The sequence below is a fragment of the Podarcis vaucheri genome, assembly GCF_965113315.1.
Source record: "Podarcis vaucheri genome assembly, chromosome: 16".
Classification (NCBI taxonomy): Eukaryota; Metazoa; Chordata; class Lepidosauria; order Squamata; family Lacertidae; genus Podarcis; species Podarcis vaucheri.
The window spans coordinates 5,397,409-5,414,891 of record NC_138754.1 but is presented as its reverse complement, the minus strand read 5'-3'; the positions used below and the strand labels follow the sequence as shown (position 1 = coordinate 5,414,891).

The 17,483-nt window shown below is 48.5% G+C and overlaps 1 protein-coding gene across 1 annotated transcript in view; it reads right to left on the bottom strand.

The window, feature by feature from the left end:
- MTMR11 (myotubularin related protein 11) overlaps positions 1 to 17,483 on the bottom strand; it is a 40,552-nt gene that overhangs the window by 5,154 nt on the left and 17,915 nt on the right. The window contains exons 10-16 of the mRNA XM_082202160.1: positions 17,030 to 17,160; positions 13,325 to 13,397; positions 12,884 to 12,954; positions 12,500 to 12,672; positions 8,428 to 8,598; positions 5,925 to 6,179; positions 2,940 to 3,221 (exon numbers count right to left, since the gene is read on the bottom strand). Of these exons, the coding sequence (XP_082058286.1) occupies positions 2,940 to 3,221; positions 5,925 to 6,179; positions 8,428 to 8,598; positions 12,500 to 12,672; positions 12,884 to 12,954; positions 13,325 to 13,397; positions 17,030 to 17,160 (1,156 nt within the window). The remainder of the gene's footprint in view (positions 1 to 2,939; positions 3,222 to 5,924; positions 6,180 to 8,427; positions 8,599 to 12,499; positions 12,673 to 12,883; positions 12,955 to 13,324; positions 13,398 to 17,029; positions 17,161 to 17,483) is intronic.

Here is a 17,483-nt window from a genome sequence, read left to right as displayed (position 1 = left end):
ACGTTCCAGTTTGTCAGTGTCCTTCTTGAACTGTGGTGCCCAGAACTGGACACAGTACTCCAGGTGAGGTCTGACCAGAGCAGAATACAGTGGCACTATTACTTCCCTTGATCTAGATGCTATGCTCCTATTGATGCAGCCCAGAATTGCGTTGGCTTTTTTAGCTGCCGCGTCACACTGTTGGCTCATGTCAAGTTTGTGGTCAACCAAGACTCCTAGATCCTTTTCACATGTACTGCTCTCAAGCCAGGTGTCCCCCATCTTGTATTTGTGCCTCTCATTTTTTTTTGCCCAAGTGCAATACTTTACATTTCTCCCTGTTAAATTTCATCTTGTTTGTTTTTGCCCAGTTCTCTAATCTGTCAAGGTCGTTTTGAAGTGTGATCCTGTCCTCATAAGGAATCATAAGGTTGAATATGATCCTAAGGATCATTTGGTCCAACCCCCTGCAACGCAGGGACATCCAGCTGTTCCTTACGGGGATCAAACCTGCAACCGTGGCATCATCAGCACCACACTCTAACCAACTGAGCTATCCCACCTTGAAGACTGGCAAGAAGAGAAGGCAGCCCCTCGAGCTGGGAGAAAGGTTCTCCATCTCTGTGCTAAGCGGAAAGAGACTTACGTCGCCAGCAAGGACCACCACTGGCTTGGGGGGAGAGGCTTTTCATACCCTGATTTTAAATTGGCTCCCTTGTATAGGAATATATCAGAGCCCTGCTTGGATCAAGCCAAAGGAGGCCCCATCTATTTCAGCCTGCTGTTCTCACAGTGGCCAACCAAGTGTTCTGTTCGGAAGACCACAAGCAGGACCTGAATGCAACATCAGTAAACTCCCTTCCTGCAGTTTCCAGCAACTCGGATTCAGAAGCATATATTGCCTCTGATCATGGCTGGTAGCCACTGATAGCCTTTTTCTCCATGAATTAGTCCAGTCCTCTTCCAAAGCCATCAGCCATCCCTGGCTCCTAGGGGAGCGAGTTCCATAGTTTGCACTATGTGAAGAAGTCCTCTTTTTAATCTTTCCTGAATTTTCCAACATTCAACTTCAAGTCCTGCTGTTAAGAGAGAGGCAGAAATACTTTTCTGCATCCACTTTCTCAACGCCAGGCATAATTTTCTAAGCGTCTAGCATCCCTTGTTCCTATTTCCACCCGCAGGACTTTTGCTTCAGAACTCGTTTCCAAATCCCTGTTATTTATTTCCTCTTTTAATGAACTGGCGCAGGCTGGAAGGGGCTGGATACAGTGGCTGCCTAATAGACGTGGCGCACACTGGCCTCTGGAGACCTAGCTGTGAGGAATCTGTTTCTAATCATGAGCTGCTAAAGGAAGTTGTCCTCACTTCATCTTCCGGTTTCCCCCTCACTGCTTCCACAACTGACGGTAGATTTGAGGATCACTGTTTGCAAAACGGTGGGTCTGGCTGCTTCCGAGTCCTTAACTCAGAAGCAAGGTCTGCAACTTCAGCACAGCTGTAGATCAGCTGATTGAAATTGTGCAAATTGCATCCAAGCAAGAAGCTCTTATGTGTGCTGTGTCTCCTGGGGTTTCCTGGTGAGGACAGAGCTTTTAAGCTCTCTGCTTTGCTTGCTAGGCAAGACCCTTTGGGACGTGAGCTCTGGAAGTGCAGGGGATTCTCTCTTGCAGCACCAAGGGTTTTGGTATACGATATTTTCATGTAAATATGGAACCCTTGCAACCGAAATCCCCCCTCCCCGCATAATATGTGCTTATACTGTAATAGGGACACGGGTGGCGCTGTGGGTTAAACCGCAGAGCCTAAGGCTTGCCGATCAGAAGGTCGCGGTTTGTATCCCCACAACGGGGTGAGCTCCCGTTGCTCGGTCCCTGCTCCTGCCAACCTAGCAGTTCGAAAGCATGTCAAAATGCAAGTAGATAAATAGGTACCACTCCGGCGGGAAGGTAAACGGCGTTTCCGTGCGCTACTCTGGTTCACCAGAAGCGGCTTAGTCCTGCTGGCCACATGACCCAGAAGCTGTACGCCGGCTCCCTTGGCCAATAAAGCAAGATGAGCGCCGCAACCCCAGAGTCAGTCACGACTGGACCTAATGGTCAGAGTTTCCTTTACCTTTATACTGTAATAATGAGGGGGAAAAACCTTTTATAAAAGAATCCAAAAGTAGTTTGGATACTAGATGGCACCACACAGCTACAAACCTCTACCTCTTGGGATTCCTACCCGTTAGCCCCTCTGTATACATCCTCCTCCCCACACCATGAAATTATCATTAATTTTTATCATCACCACTATTGGTTTATTAATCGCCTTCTAAACTTCCACCTCGAGGCCTTTTGTGCATAAGGTAAATGAAACCAAAAACACATTTAACAAATTGGGTTGTCGTTCAACATATCCTCCTGCTTCGTTTCTGTCCGTCTTCTCAGAAGCCACAAGACTGTTGGAGTTCTTTATGACATTTTAGTTAGTGAGTTAGTTTTTTTAGATTTGAACTGCTGCTAGGAGGCCAGTTGTGGTGGGATTACAAACTGTAAAAGTTTTGGAACCAACATACCATACTTTTCTGTGTATAAGACAAGGTTTTTTTCTGAGAAAATAATGTAAAAAATGGAAGGTTGTCTTATACATGGATAGTGCAGAATGGGGACAAAAATCCCCCCCCCAAAAAAGCTCAGCAACTCTGGGCAATCTCCCCCCCCCCATTTTCTTAATTTTGAGTCCCCCAAAATAGGGGGCGTCTTATACACAGGGGCGTGTTATACACAGAAAAATACGGCATAAATAAACCCTCTGCTTGTGGAACAGCTTCTATTAATGGCGGGACTTTTTGAACCCAAGAAAGATGAGGAAGCGTTTTTTTGCAGAACGCAGGTTGGGTTCTCTAATGACCACCTCTCAACCTGCCCGCGATTCTTTCCAGCAATGTTATTTTGCGCTACGCCTCCGCTGTTTCGTACCTGGGTTTCCGGGCTCCCGCGAAGGTAGCACCTTCTCCACAAGCGGATGGAGGGCCCTGCATATGATGGCAGAAGGAGCAGCCCGTCGTGATGGAGGAGGAAGCTCCGGGTTTTGCACTTCCGCGACCTGTCCTGCTCCCTGGGGGTCTCCGACCCCTGAGACCGGCGGGAGCCTTTCTTGGCGAGGGAGCCGTTTTTCCAGGGGAAGAAGTGGGCCTGTAGAGAGAGGGAGCCCTTGGAGAACAAGTACAGGGTCCTTTTCCCAGGAGGAGCGTTTTCCATCTGGAGGAAGGAAGGGGGAAAGCTCAGAACATCGGAAGAGCGAAGGAACCAGGTCTCGGGTCTGATCCTGGCAGCTCAAACAGTAATTGCAACTCCCTGGAAAACAGTCCCAAATCGTACACAGGGCGCTTGGTGTGCCGCCCACTCTGGAATATAGCTTTAAGGGAGAAAATTGCACATAATTTGAGATTTTGACGAGGGCTAGAACCTCCAGACACTTTTTATATGATTTGGCGTTCCCTTAGTACATACTGTATGTATGCGGCGGAGCAGTCTTCAAGACAACTCTCATCTCAAGACTGGAAAAATCTGGAACTAGACTTGATAACGAGATGGCGCTGATATTCTTTTTTGTTTGTTTCTTTTGCATATTTAATACAGGAACAAAAAACACACCTCCCACAAGAACACACATATTCTTTTCTTGGACCCGGTTATATTAAACCATGTGCAACTGTGCGCATTCTATGTGCCTGTTTTATATTTTTGTTTTTCGTCTTTTAATTTTTATCTGTTGTTCTCATAGAATCATGTAAGGGTGGAAGAGACCCACAAGGGCCATCTAGTCCAGCCCCCTGCCATGTGGGAATCTTCTGCCCAGTACACGCATTTCAAAATGCATGGGTCAGACTAGAAACAGGGATGATGAAAGTCGAAGCTCATATTAGCCTAACATCAATATATAAGTGGCTAACTCTGAAGCAACCAGTTTCAGTCTGGCTGGCAGACAGCAATCTTAAACCCTCTTCAGAAACTGAGCCTTGCTCCCCAAACCCTCATAGCTATGGGCCTGGGCCAAGCTAGATCTGTGGTCAGGCAAAGAATCATGGACATAGAGAGACAACAGGACTGTACAAGGGTCCCCGATTATAAAATCATAGAAAACGGGAGATACGTAGCCGCTCCAGCAACATATCTTTATTTCCTCGCATCCAGAAACGCAAGAAGGGCTTTCACTCTTGCTAGAAGCTCAGCCTTGCCCTTACCGGTTCTGGAAGGCCCCTATAGAAGAATCCCCTACACACACAGAAATAGGAAGCCCCGAACATATATATTTTTAGATGTCCTTTTTATCTTGAGATTCATAGAGACACCATTGATCCTTTGCTGATGAGGCTCGCTGATCTTTCAGACAAGTCTAAACTTCATTCTCTCCTCTTAGGCAAAGATCACCAGACAACCTGGCTGGTAGCCAGATTCTGCGCCGAGATTTGTAGGCACAGATCATCCTCTGGAATAAAATAGCTTACTAGGGAAATGCTGAAGTCTGCCTTTGGGGCACCTCAGGGTCAATTTTTTATGGTAGCCCAAATCTCAGTTGTACGGGTGTATGTATATATCTCAATTTTAACTCATGAGCTATTGCTGCAATCTGCTCCGATTGTATATTTTATCTTTACAACACCGGTCTTGAAAGACCTACATTGGCTCCCAGTACGTTTCCGAGCACAATTCAAAGTGTTGGTGCTGACCTTGAAAGCCCTAAATGGCCTCAGTCCAGTATACCTGAAGGAGTGTCTCCACCTCCATCGTTCTACCCGGACACTGAGGTCCAGCTCCGAGGGCCTTCTGGCGGTTCCCTCTCTGCGAGAAGCCAAGTTACAGGGAACCAGGCAGAGGGCCTTCTCGGTGGTGGCGCCCTCCCTGTGGAACGCCCTCCCACCAGATGTCAAAGAGAACAACAACTACCAGACTTTTAGAAGACGTCTGAAGGCAGCCCTGTTTAGGGAAGCTTTTAATGTTTGATGTATCACAGTATTTTAATATTCTTTTGGAAGCCGCCCAGAGTGGCTGGGGAAACCCAGCCAGATGGGCGGGGTATAAATTATTATTATTATTATTATTATTATACAATGCTGTTTTTATTGTGTTATGCGAGCTGGTCTTTGACCGTAATAAATTATCTAAATTATCTATGTATTTGCCCAGCACAGGGCTCGGAGCCACGGCCCTGAGTTTACGAGCATCATGCTCTACCAACTGAGCCAGCCCAGGTTGTCATCCTGAGCTAGCATCTTGTTCTCACAGTGGCCAAATTCTCCTAGAAGTCCAGATAGACTGTCTCTAGACATGGAGGTTCTATCAGAGCAGTGTAGTTTCAGATTGGATGGGAGACCACGTGTTGAGATTCCTGCACTGCAAGGGGGTTGGACTAGATGACCCTCGGGATCCCTTCCAATTCTGTGGTTCCTTCAGAAGAGCCCTGCTGGATCACGCCAATGGCCCATCAGCTCCAGAATCCTCTTCCCACAGTGGCCAACCAGATGCCTGTTGAAAACCCACAAGCGGGATCTCAACACAACAGCAAACTCTTTAACACCAGGGTTCCAGATTCAAACAGGGGGAAACTGAGTGGTGCTGGCAAAAAGGCTTCTTATCTGAGAACCTGGAGAGCCACTGCCAGTCAGTGCAGACAATACTAAGCTAGACGGGCCCCCAATGGCTTGATCAGCATAAGATATAAGCTTCCTGCTTTCTTAAGTCAACCCTTTTTTTGGGAACCATGAGGACTGGAACCTTGTAAAGGCAGCTTCCTTCATTCCTGTGGGTCACACAGTTAGATCTAAACAGGGAAAGGTGCTGCTGGAGCCCGGTGCCCTACTAGACTGGGAGATGCCAAAGATTTCTACCTGTCCTCTGGCTCTGAACCCACCAGCCCAAGTTGCGGAAATGACCTCCATGCCTTCCCAAACAAACACAAACCTTGCCAATGTTTTGGGGAAGGAAGTTCCCGTTCAGAGCCCCACCGTTGCTGCCGCCGTTCCCGCTGCGCCTGTAGCAGGGGTTCCGGAAGCGCGCCATGTGCCGGGGGCTGTATCTCAAGGACCAGTCCCAGATGGTGTGCAGGGAGGCCCCCGTGGCTTCTTTGACCGGGTAGCCGTCTTTCTCCAGAATCTCCAGGCAGAGGGGTTCTCGCCAGCCGTTGATGGGAGTGTAGAGCTGGGTGAGAAAACGGTTCTGTGGGGAGAGAGAGGGGTGGCGGTGGATAAACTGACCCTTCACAAAAATTGCATTTCTTCTTTTCCACTTGTATGGATTTTATTGGCCAAAGAAACATTGCAACAATAGTGGCCTGCTCTCTACAGCAGGGGTCAGCAAACTTTTTCAGCAGGGGACCGGACTATATTGTAGGGGGCTGGACTATATTTTGGAAAAAAATAATGAACGAATTCCTATGCCCCACGAGTAACTCAGAGATGCATTTTAAATAAAAGGACACATTCTCCACCTCCATCGTTCTGCCCGGACACTGAGGTCCAGCGCCAAGGGCCTCCTGGCGGTTCCCTCACTGCGAGAAGCCAAGTTACAGGGAACCAGGCAGAGGGCCTTCTCGGTAGTGGCACCCTCACCAGATGTCAAAGAGAAAAGTAACTACCAAACTTTTAGAAGACATCTGAAGGCAGCCCTATTATGTTTAATAGGTTATTGTATTTTAGTGTTTTGTTGGAAGCGGGGTAAAAATAAATTATTATTATTATTATTAATTATTATTATTCTACTCATGTAAAATCACACTGATTCCTGGACCATCTGCAGGCCGGATTTAAAAGGCAGTTGGGCTGTATCCAGCCCCTGGGCCTTAGTTTGCCTACCCATGATCTACAGGGCTATTGTGAGGATTTCCCCATCCTTCAAGAGGAGGAGCTGATTCCTAGAGAGGAGAGGCAGGCCACAGAGAAGAGAATGGATTCAGCAGCCTCCCCCAACCTAGCCCCTTCCAGAGGTTGCAGGACACCACTTTCCAACGGGTCATCACAGCCCATGGCCCAGGGATGGTGAGAGTTGTGGTCCAAAACAGCTGGAGGGCCACAGGGCCGCCATCTTTAAAGAGAAGGAGTTGATTCCTAGAGTGGAGAGGCAGGCCACAGAGAAGAGAATGGCTAGAACAGCCTTCCCCAACCTGACACCTTCCAGATTCTGTTGGGCTCCAGTTCCCAGCGAAAGGCACAGTGTCAACACTTGGGGATGATGGTGATAGGAAACGGCAGCATCCTGAGAGTACCATTTTGGCTATCCCTGGATGATCAGCTCAAGTCGTCTTGCCTCTCCTTCCCACCCAGCACTGGAACAGAGCTCAAGAGACCCAGCAAATTTGGCCCAACCCTCCTCCCTTTTCAAAGCCAAGCAGTGCTTTTCCTCGTTTTCCCTTTTTATTGTTATCGATTCGTAAGCAAAAGAAAAGAAGTGCAGACATAACGAAGATGAAGAAGGCAAATACAGTGGTACCTTGGGTTACATACGCTTCAGGTTACAGACTCCGCTAACCCAGAAATAGTACCTCGGGTTAAGAACTTTGCTTCAGGATGAGAACAGAAATCGTGCTCCGGCGGCGCGGCAGCAGCAGGAGGCCCCATTAGCTAAAGTGGTGCTTCAGGTTAAGAACAGTTTCAGGTTAAGAACGGACCTCCGGAACGCGGCGGAAGAAGATTGGAAAAAAATTAAAGTATATTTACAGAAATATTGCAAAATTAATGAATGTTAGAAGGATGCTGGAATGAAGCTATATGGCTTTAGCAGAAATGTTATAAAGAATTAAGTAAAAATAGATTGTTAATGGGCCAAAGTGGGAAATTTAAGGTTAGATTGTGTTAAGATAAATCATAGAACAAAAATTGAGAAAGATGGAAAGGACTTGCTGAAACAGCTAATTGAACTAGAATACAAAAAAAGGAGGTGTGAGGAGGTCGATGAAACAGGTAAATGAAAGATAAAGATATGGAAATATTGGATGCGTTGTTAAATGTTTCTGGTTTTTTTGTTGTCTTGCTGTATTTTTTCTTTCTCTCCCCCCCCCTTTTTTTGATGTATTGTAAGGTATTGCTTTGTTTTGTTTAATTTTTCATTGTTTCTTTCTACTTTTTTCTGTAATCTTCAAACCTCTAATAAATATTATTTTAAAAAAAACAACGGACCTCTGGAACGAATTAAGTGCTTAACCCGAGGTACCACTGTAATCAAATATTGAAGTCCTGAGCCATCACAGCCTTGAGGACCAGCAATCCAAATTATTAAGATCAAAGGTTTTCCAGGGTTTGGCAATACAGCCCCTAGGCTGCTGTCAAGAGGTGAGAGAGGAGTGCTTTACTTTCCAAAAAATCCCATTCTGTTTCCATGCAATGGCACAGAAATCCAATAAATCAGCTCAAATATATAGGTTCACAAGTGCCAGACCAGGCTGGGTGTCCGTCCCCCAAGCTCAGCTCACCTGGTTTCTCCGCCCTCTCTCCCACTGGCAGTTGAAGAGGAAGGTGCTGGAGAATGGGACATAGCTGCTTTCGTGTAGAGCCACCAGGTAGGCCTCGGTGAACTGGAAGGACCCGGGAAACTGCTGCAAGAGCTGCCAGGTGCAGTCCAGGAACAGCAGGAAGACCGGCGACTGCAAAAAGGGGTGAAAGAGATTCTCCCATTTCTTTTCCCTGAGCACATTTATTCTCTCTCCTCCTCCTCTACGGAGAAAGGCTTCAGGTCAAAGCATCTGAGGCTGTGTTCTTCTTTCCATGGGAACCTTACTCAAAACAATGAGGACCAGAACCTTACTTTGATTTTAAGGCAAAGTCTGCAGCACAGCACTAAAGCATCACTCGACCGCTTTGATTGGTGAGACGCCCTTACAGGGGCCACGTGATACCCGTTCTGCATTTTGTAAGAATTTGATCTTTCAAATTCAGTATCCCTGAAGGAGCGTCTCCACCCCCATCGTCCAGCCCAGAGGCTGAGGTCCAGCTCCGAGGGCCTTCTGGCGGGTCCCTCACTGCGAGAAGTGAGGTTGCAGGGAACAAGGCAGAGGGCCTCCTTGGTGGTAGTGCCCGCCCTGTGGAACGCCCTCCCACAGTATGTAAAGGAAATAAGCCAACTATCTGACTTTTAGAAGACATCTGAAGGTTCAGGGAAGTTTTTTATGCTTGATGTTTTATCGTGTTTTTAACTCTGGGAAACCCAGCCAGATGGGTGGTGAAGGAAGGAAGGAAGGAAGGAAGGAAGGAAGGAAGGAGAGAGAGAGAGAGAGAGAGTCACAGCACCTATACTTTGAAACTCCCTGCCTATGGACACCAGGCAAGGGCACCTTTGCTGAACTCTTTTTGGCTCCTGCTAAAAATGCTCTTGTTTAGACAAGCCTACCCAGCTGTTTGGGGACGCGGGTGGCGCTGTGGGTTAAACCACAGAGCCTAGGACTTGCCAATCTGAAGGTTGGTGGTTCGAATCCCTGCGACGGGGTGAGCTCCCGTTTCTCAGTCCTAGCTCCTGCCAACCTAGCAGTTCGAAAGCACGTCAAAGTGCAAGTAGATAAATAGGTACCGCTCCAGCGGGAAGGAAAACGGTGTTTCCCTGCGCTGCTCTGGTTCGCCAGAAACGGCTTAGTCATGCTGGCCACATGGCCCGGAAGCTGTACGCCGGCTCCCTCGGCCAATAAAGCGAGATGAGCGCCGCAACCCCAGAGCCGTCCGGAACTGGACCTAATGGTCAGGGGTCCCTTTACCTTTTTACCCATCTGCTTAGAAAGTGTTGATCTGTTTTTAGGCTTTTGTTATTCTAACTATGAAAGTTTCAGATCATTGTTGCTAGACCAGGTGAGGGTAGCGGATGGGACTCAAACCCTTGGGTGAGTTAAGGGACTTCCCTTGTGTGCAAAGAGATTGAGTGGACGAGACCAGTAGTGGGTCCAACGGTCAAGACGGCGGTTTCTGCACATTCTGTGGACTGAAGTGAGGGGCAGATGGGGGTCTTCCACCTGGGAAGGTAGCCCATCCAGGAGAAGCAAAACTCTGATCCTAAACCTCTGCTGCCTTTTGGGATATCTTCAGGAGAAGAAAATGCTAAGGAGTAAACCCTACACAAATCCACTCCCTAGGATGCTTGGATGGCACCTCCTACACCTCCTTCTGGCATGTCCTGCAGCCCAGCTGGTGCCAAACATCTTGCTCTGATTACCTTGGGACCACATCAGCGAGCCTGAGAGGGGGGTCTTGTCTGGGCATCGCCAGGCACATTGCCCATGTTTATACCCCGGGGAGGTCACTGGCACCGCTAACACAGCAGTTAGACTTCATCCCTGGAGATGCACGCCATCGTCTCACTGGACAAACAGATGCCAACAACATATCTTACTGATACTATTATTGTTTTATGTTTTTGGTGCTGGAGGAGACTCTTGAGAGTCCCATGGACTGCAAGAAGATCAAACCTATCCATTCTGAAGGAAATCAGCCCTGAGTGCTCACTGGAAGGACAGATCCTGAAGCTGAGACTCCAAGACTTTGGCCACCTCATGAGAAGAGAAGAGTCCCTGGAAAAGACCCTGATGTTGGGAAAGATGGAGGGCACAAGGAGAAGGGGACGACAGAGGATGAGATGGTGGGACAGTGTTCTTGAAGCCACTAACATGAGTTTGACCAAACTGCAGGAGGCAGTGGAATAATAATAATAATAATAATAATTTATTACGGCCATAGGCCCATACAGATAAAAACAAGACATAAATAACAGCTTGTGCACGTGGGAAAAATACAGCCGCTAAAACACTACTATAACAATAAAATACTATAAGATGGAATGGCATACTACGCCTTAATTAGCTTGTGGTGCTCCTTGGCAACGCTTTTGGGTAAGGACCGCGACCAGGAACCTAGCCACTTTCAGGGTCGTATGGGTATCCTTATCCTGCAGGATTTGGGCAAGGTGGAATTTTGGTGGGGTACCCTCTAGTTTCTGTGTGATTGATCCCAACAAATTTGCCCGTGGCACCTTGAATAAGGGGCAAGTGAACATAATGTGCTGAAGCGACTCCGGCGTCTCCTTATCACATTCGCACATGGCGGAGGCTTGGCCCTTTGAGAATCTATGTCTCAGGACATTGGAGGGAAAAACGTTAAACCTCGCTTTGGTGAAGGCCAGCCTATGGGCAACAGTCGAATGGGAGGAGAGGTATGATGGAACGCAGTAAGTTAAAGTGATACCGATGTTCTGGGGCGAACAAACACCTCCCCCCAGCGTATAATTTCGTTGTAAATCGATGTCATCCAGTCTTTGGCGGATCAGTCTTTGAGCAGTGATTTGATCTAGTTTTAGGGAATCTAAGGGAGAGATTCCATAGCTCAGGAGTTTGGCATGAATTCTACTAGTCCAAAGGCTGGAGAATTCATCTTGCCATAAGCATTGGACAAGGTAATGGTCTGGTAATCTGTGCCACAATGATAACCAGTAATTGAAGACTTGCTTCCACAGGCAAGTTTCTAAGGATGCGATCTTCAATTCTAGTCGCATGGCTGCGTTGCTTACGCACGGGGGGAGCATTAGGAGCCGACGTAGGAATTGGTTTTGCAGAGTCTCAAGAGGAGCAAGGTCTGTCATCACGGCCCAGAGCGGGGCAGCATAAGCAAGCACGGAAACCACTTTTGCCTTGAACACCTTTAGGGCCGAGGGAACATGCAAAGCTCCATCCGAAAAGAAAAATCGGAGGAGCGCATATGACAGAGTTTTGGCCTTGTTAAGGAGGTGTTGAATTTGTGCTTTCCACCCCAAATTGTATTGAAAAATAACTCCTAGGTATTGAAATTTTAGGACTTGCTCTATTTTTGCTCCACCAAGCTTCCATTCGTATAATCTCCGACTTCTGGCGAAAATCAGAATCTTAGATTTAGCATGGTTGATGGTTAATTGGTTGAGTTGACAATACGTGGCAAAGATCTTCAGAGCTCTGGTTAGTCCAACACGTGTATAAGATAGAATTACCGCGTCGTCCGCATATAAAAGGAGTGGGCAGCGGTAATCCGCTAGTCTAGGCGCATGTGTACTTGGAGATGAGTTGACTAGGGGTGCTCGCATGTCGCTGATGAATAGATTGAATGGTTGGCTAGTGATCTTGAAGCTACCAGCATGAGTTTGACCAAACTGCGGGAGGCAGTGGAAGACAGGAGTGTCTGGCGTGCTCTGGTCCATTGGGTCACGAAGAGTCGGACACGACTAAACAACAACAACAATGTTTTTGGTAAGCTGCTTTTAGGTTTGTTGAGGTTCAGTCCCCAATGGTATCTCCAGGTAGGACTGGAGAGAGACTCCCTGGTCAGAAATCCTGGAGATTCGATGGCCCTCAGTGTAGACAACACTGGACTAGATGGACCCGGTGCTCTGACTCAGTAGGAAACAGCATCTGATGTCCCTCAATGATAAATTGTAGGGTTGGAAGGGACCCCCCGGGTCAACAATTCCACCACCCTCATTGCAATGCCAGAATCACCGTGAAATGCAGGGGTCACCCCATTTTAAGGGGTCCAACTCACCTCATCCCGGTCGTTTTTCTGGAGGAGGTTCAGGCGCTGCAGGAACGGGTGCCCGGTCGCCACCCACTCTTTCTGGATCAGGCTCTGGAAGCCGGAGATGGTTCTGGCGTGTGGGTCTGAAATGACTTGCACCAAGGAGGCCAGCAAGCAATTCAAGTCCCTGTCATCCGATTCTGGGAGGAGCAAATGAATGGAGGGTGAGAAAGGGGAGCTTCAGGGTGATGGAGACTCCAAGGTGACGAGGAGTCACCGAGGCAGGGAGCGGGCAGACCAGGGTTGGTCCATCTCACTGTCATTGGAAGAATGTCCCATTGGGGACACTGTACATCCTGCAGTGGATCCCCTCTGCAGAAGAAACACAGGGCAAAGAAACCCTCTCTTTACCTTGGAGGAGGACAGAGCGGCTTCTCTCAGCCAGCAGCACAGCCACTTCACTGGCCTTCTTCAAGCACACCCTAGAAAGAAGGAGGAAGCCTGCTGCAATAAAGGACACAAGAAGAGCTTGCAGGATCAGGCCAAAGGGCTGTTCACCCTCCTGTTCCCCCAGGGGCCAACCAGATGCCCCAATGATAAGCCCACAAACAGGACCCAAATACAACAGTGATTCTCCATCCCTCGGTGCCCAGCAGCCAGCATTCAGAAAAGCATTTCTGACTCCAACCTGAGGAGCATGGCCATCACGGCGAGCAGCCTTCAGTCGCCTTCCACCACTACAAATTCGCCCGAGCCTCTTCAGACAGAGAGAAGGGGAGACAGAGATGGGAGCCTGTCCTCACTGTAGCCAGAAGGACCGGCTGGGGGGTGGTGGCAAGAGACGCAGCTCACCTCACGTGATCCAGCCACCGTGTCCCTTCAAGGCTCGAGAGCCACTTCTCATCGGAGGACGAGACGAAGGAATCTAGAAGGGGAATCGAGAGCACACAGGAAAGGGCTCCGTGTTGTGCAAAAACAGAGCACAGACTTTTATCAGTGTGCCTTAGAATCACCAGAAGAGCTTGGCTGCCGGATGAGGCCAAAGGGGACATGTCAAGCCCAGCACCGTGTTCTCACAGTGGCCAACCAAGTGCCGTAAAGGGAAACATTCAAGCAGACACTGAATGCAAGAGCTATTCTCCTCTCCAACAGGAAGACCAAGAAGGACCTGAGAGCTACAGGGAACCCCCCCACCAGTGACTGCCAGTAAAATTCAGAGGCATTTACAGTCGTACCTAGGAAGCCAAACAGAATCCATTCCAGAAGTCCATTCAACTTCCAAGGTGCAGCTTCCTGCAGCCAATTGGAAGCTGCGGAATAATAATTATTATTATTATTATTATTATTATTATTATTATTATTATTATTATTATTATTATTTATTATTTATACCCTGCCCATCTGGCTGGGCTTCCCCAGCCACTCTGGACCAGTGGCGTAGCGTGGGGGGTGCAGGGGGGCCGGCCGCACCGGGCGCAACATCTGGGGGTTAGGGGGCGCAAGTCCACGGGTTAGGGGGCGCAAATTACTTGCCTTGCCCCGGGTGCTGACAACCCACGCTACGCCACTGCTCTGGACGGCTTCCAACAAAATATTAAAATACAGTTATGCATCGGCTTTCCCAGCCACTCTGGGTGGCTTCCAAAAATTTTTTTAAAATACTGTAATACATCAAACATTAAAAGCTTCCCTAAACAGGGCTGCCTTAAGATGTCTTCTAGAAGTCTGGTAGTTGTTGTTCTCTTTGAAGCCCTGCCAGATGTTCAGCTTCCCAAAGAAAGTTCTCAAACTGGAACACTCACTTCCAGGTTTGCGGCGGTCGGGAGCCAAAACGTTTGACTGCTAAGGCGTTTGTCAACCAAGGTACGACTGTACTGCCTCCGACAATGGGGGCAGGACGTAGCCATCACAGCTAGCAGCCGCTGAATTTGCCTTATCCTCTTTAAAACTACCCAGGTCAATGGCCACCCCTGCCTCTCGTGTGAGCGAATTCCGCCTTTTTAATTATTATTTTGTCTTTTGGGCAACCTAATCCGAAGGGCTAAGACTAGAGCACCAGGCTTCAAAATCCCTCGGAAACCAGCTGCGCTGTTCCTCCAAAAATAGGATCCCCAGCGGAGGTCTGGAACAGTCAGCCACCAGTTTCGAGGCAGCTGTGCAAAAATAAAAATAAAGATCTTGTGTTATTTTTATTCCGATTCCTCATTTGTGGCCTCTGGAGGGCAGGAAGAATCCTCTCCACCCTGTGAGTCATGAAGCATTCTGGAGACACATCAGGAATGTCCACAGAGGGATTAACACGTAGCCCAGTAGAATCTCTCTGGGAGAGAATTAGGGCTGGTTTGTACAGAGGTGTTCATCTCAACACCTCTCCAGGTACAGTGGTACCTCGGGTTACATACACTTCAGGTTACATAGGCTTCAGGTTACAGACTCTGCTAACCCAGAAATAGTGCTTCAGGTTAAGGACTTTGCTTCAGGATGAGAACAGAAATCGTGCTCCGGTGGTGCAGCGGCAGCAGGAGGCCCCATTAGCTAAAGTGGTGCTTCAGGTTAAGAACAGTTTCAGGTTAAGAACAGACCTCCGGAACGAATTAAGTACTTAACCCGAGGTACCACTGTCCTCGGGTGGCGCTGTGGGTTAAACCACAGAGCCTAGGACTTGCCGATCAGAAGGTTGGCGGTTCGAATCCCCGCGACGGGGTGAGCTCCCGTTGCTCGGTCGCTGCTCCTGCCAACCTAGCAGTTCGAAAGCACATCAAAGTGCAAGTATATAAATAGGTACTGCTCTGGCGGGAAGGTAAACAGCGTTTACGTGCTCTGCTCTGGTTCGCCAGAAGCGACTTAATCATGCTGGCCACATGACCCGGAAGCTGTACGCCGGCTCCCTCGGCCAGTAAAGCGAGATGAGCGCCACAACCCCAGAGCCAGTCACGACTGGACCTAATGGTCAGGGGTCCCTTTACCCTTTTTTTACCACTGTACTATCTAAAACTGGTGGTCGGCAGGGGGGAGAGACTCCTTATGATCCCCTCTCCTTGGCTCAATTGGTACGCTCTGTGTGGTTTGACCCAGGTTTGAAGCTCAGATCAATGTCTTGGACAGGATTTCTGCCACCTGTGCAGCTCAGAGAACGTAACCCTTCTGCTGAGTGCTGCATCTAGCTCAGTCTTGTCTACAGCTGACTGGCAGAGGATCTCTGGGCTTCCAGCCTAGGAGTCCTTTCTAGCCCTGCTTGGAAATGCCTTCAGGCATTGGACCCCCCAGGTCAAATTTCTGCAGTACCCTGTGCAGTGCAAGAAACAATTGGTGCCTCACCACCACCTCTCACGCTCCACACTAATAGTTGTGGCATCCCCTGCAGCACTCCCCGAGGCCTCATGCGCACGGGTTGTGTTCCCCTAAATCTGCCTCTCCTGGGCCCTTCCAGTCTTTCTTGGAAGATAAGTTACAGGGAACCAGGCAGAGGGCCTTCTCGGTAGTGGCACCCGCCCCGTGGAAAGCCCTCCCACCAGATGTCAGAGAGAAAAACAACTACCAGACTTTTAGAAGACATCTGAAGGCAGCCCTCTTTAGCAAAGCTTTTAATGTTTAATAGGTTGTTGTATTTTAACATTCTGTTGGAAGCCGCCCAGAGTGGCTGGAGAAACCCAGCCAGATGGGCGGGGTATAAATTATTATTATTACTATTAGGTAAAAGAAAGTACCTCTTTGTGCACCACGTGGACAAACTACGGAACTCACTGCCACAGGAGCCAGCGCTGGCTTTGAAACTTGAGTGGTGTTAAAAAAGGATTGGACTAACCAGCCACAGTGGCTTGCTCTGCCTCCATGGCCAAATAATAATAATAATAATAATAATAATAATAATAATAATAATAATAATAATAATTAATATTATTATTTATTTATTTATTTATTTATACCCCGCCCATCTGGCTGGGTTTCCCCAGTCACTCTGGGCGGCTTCCAACAAAACACTAAAATACAATAGTCTGTCAAACATTAAAAGGTTCCCTAAACAGGGCTGCCTTTAGATGTCTTCTAAAAGTTTGGTAGTTATTTTTCTCTTTGACATCTGAAGGGAGGGCGTTCCACAGGGCGGGCGCCACCACCAAGAAGGCCCTCTGCCTGGTTCCCTGTAACTTGGCTTCTCACAGGGAGGGAACTGCCAGAAGGCCCTCAGAGATGGACATCAGTATCCAGGCAGAACGATGGGGGTGGAGACGCTCCTTCAGGTATACTGGACCGAGGCCGTTTAGGGCTTTAAAGGTCAGCACCAACACTTTGAATTGTGCTCAGAAACGGCAGCGATGCTTCTGAAGAAGGGGGGAGTTGCTCTTGCACTTGGGGGTCCTGCTTGTGGGTTTCCTTCTGGGGCACCTGGCTGGTCGCTGTGGGCAAAGGCTGCTGGGCAAGGTGGGTTATTGGCCCGATTTAGCTGCAGGCATCTTCCTATGTTCAGAGCTGTGTGCTCTTCCAGAGCTCCAGCCCTTTCCCTAACTCAAGAGCGACCCCTGTCGAGAGGGCGGCCCCACTGCAATTTCCTCTTCTCACCGGCAAGGCAGAGGCTCAGGTTCCAAAGCTTGGAGTAGGACTGCTGGATCTCCGGGGGGCTGGGGAGGTCTGCCGTCACCTCGACGATCACACATTGGGGGTGGCCAGCGAGCATCAGAGTTTCCACTGACCTGCAGAAAGAGAGAGATGAGGGAGGCAAAGCTGAGCCTCCAGCAAACTGATACAAGTATGAACCTCACCTTTAAGAAATACCGTATTTTTCGCTCTATAACACGCACCTGACCATAACACGCACATCATTTTTAGAGGAGGAAAACAAGGGAAAAACATTCTGAATGAAACAGTGGATGTATCATTTTTGTGCTTCATGCTGTGGCCACAGACATGTGATCTGATGGTGAATTTGGGCTGACCCAATGCAAAGATCCTGAGGATCCATGTGGATCCATGCTTTGTAACCACGTTTTTGCACCATTGCAGCCCCAGACAACAG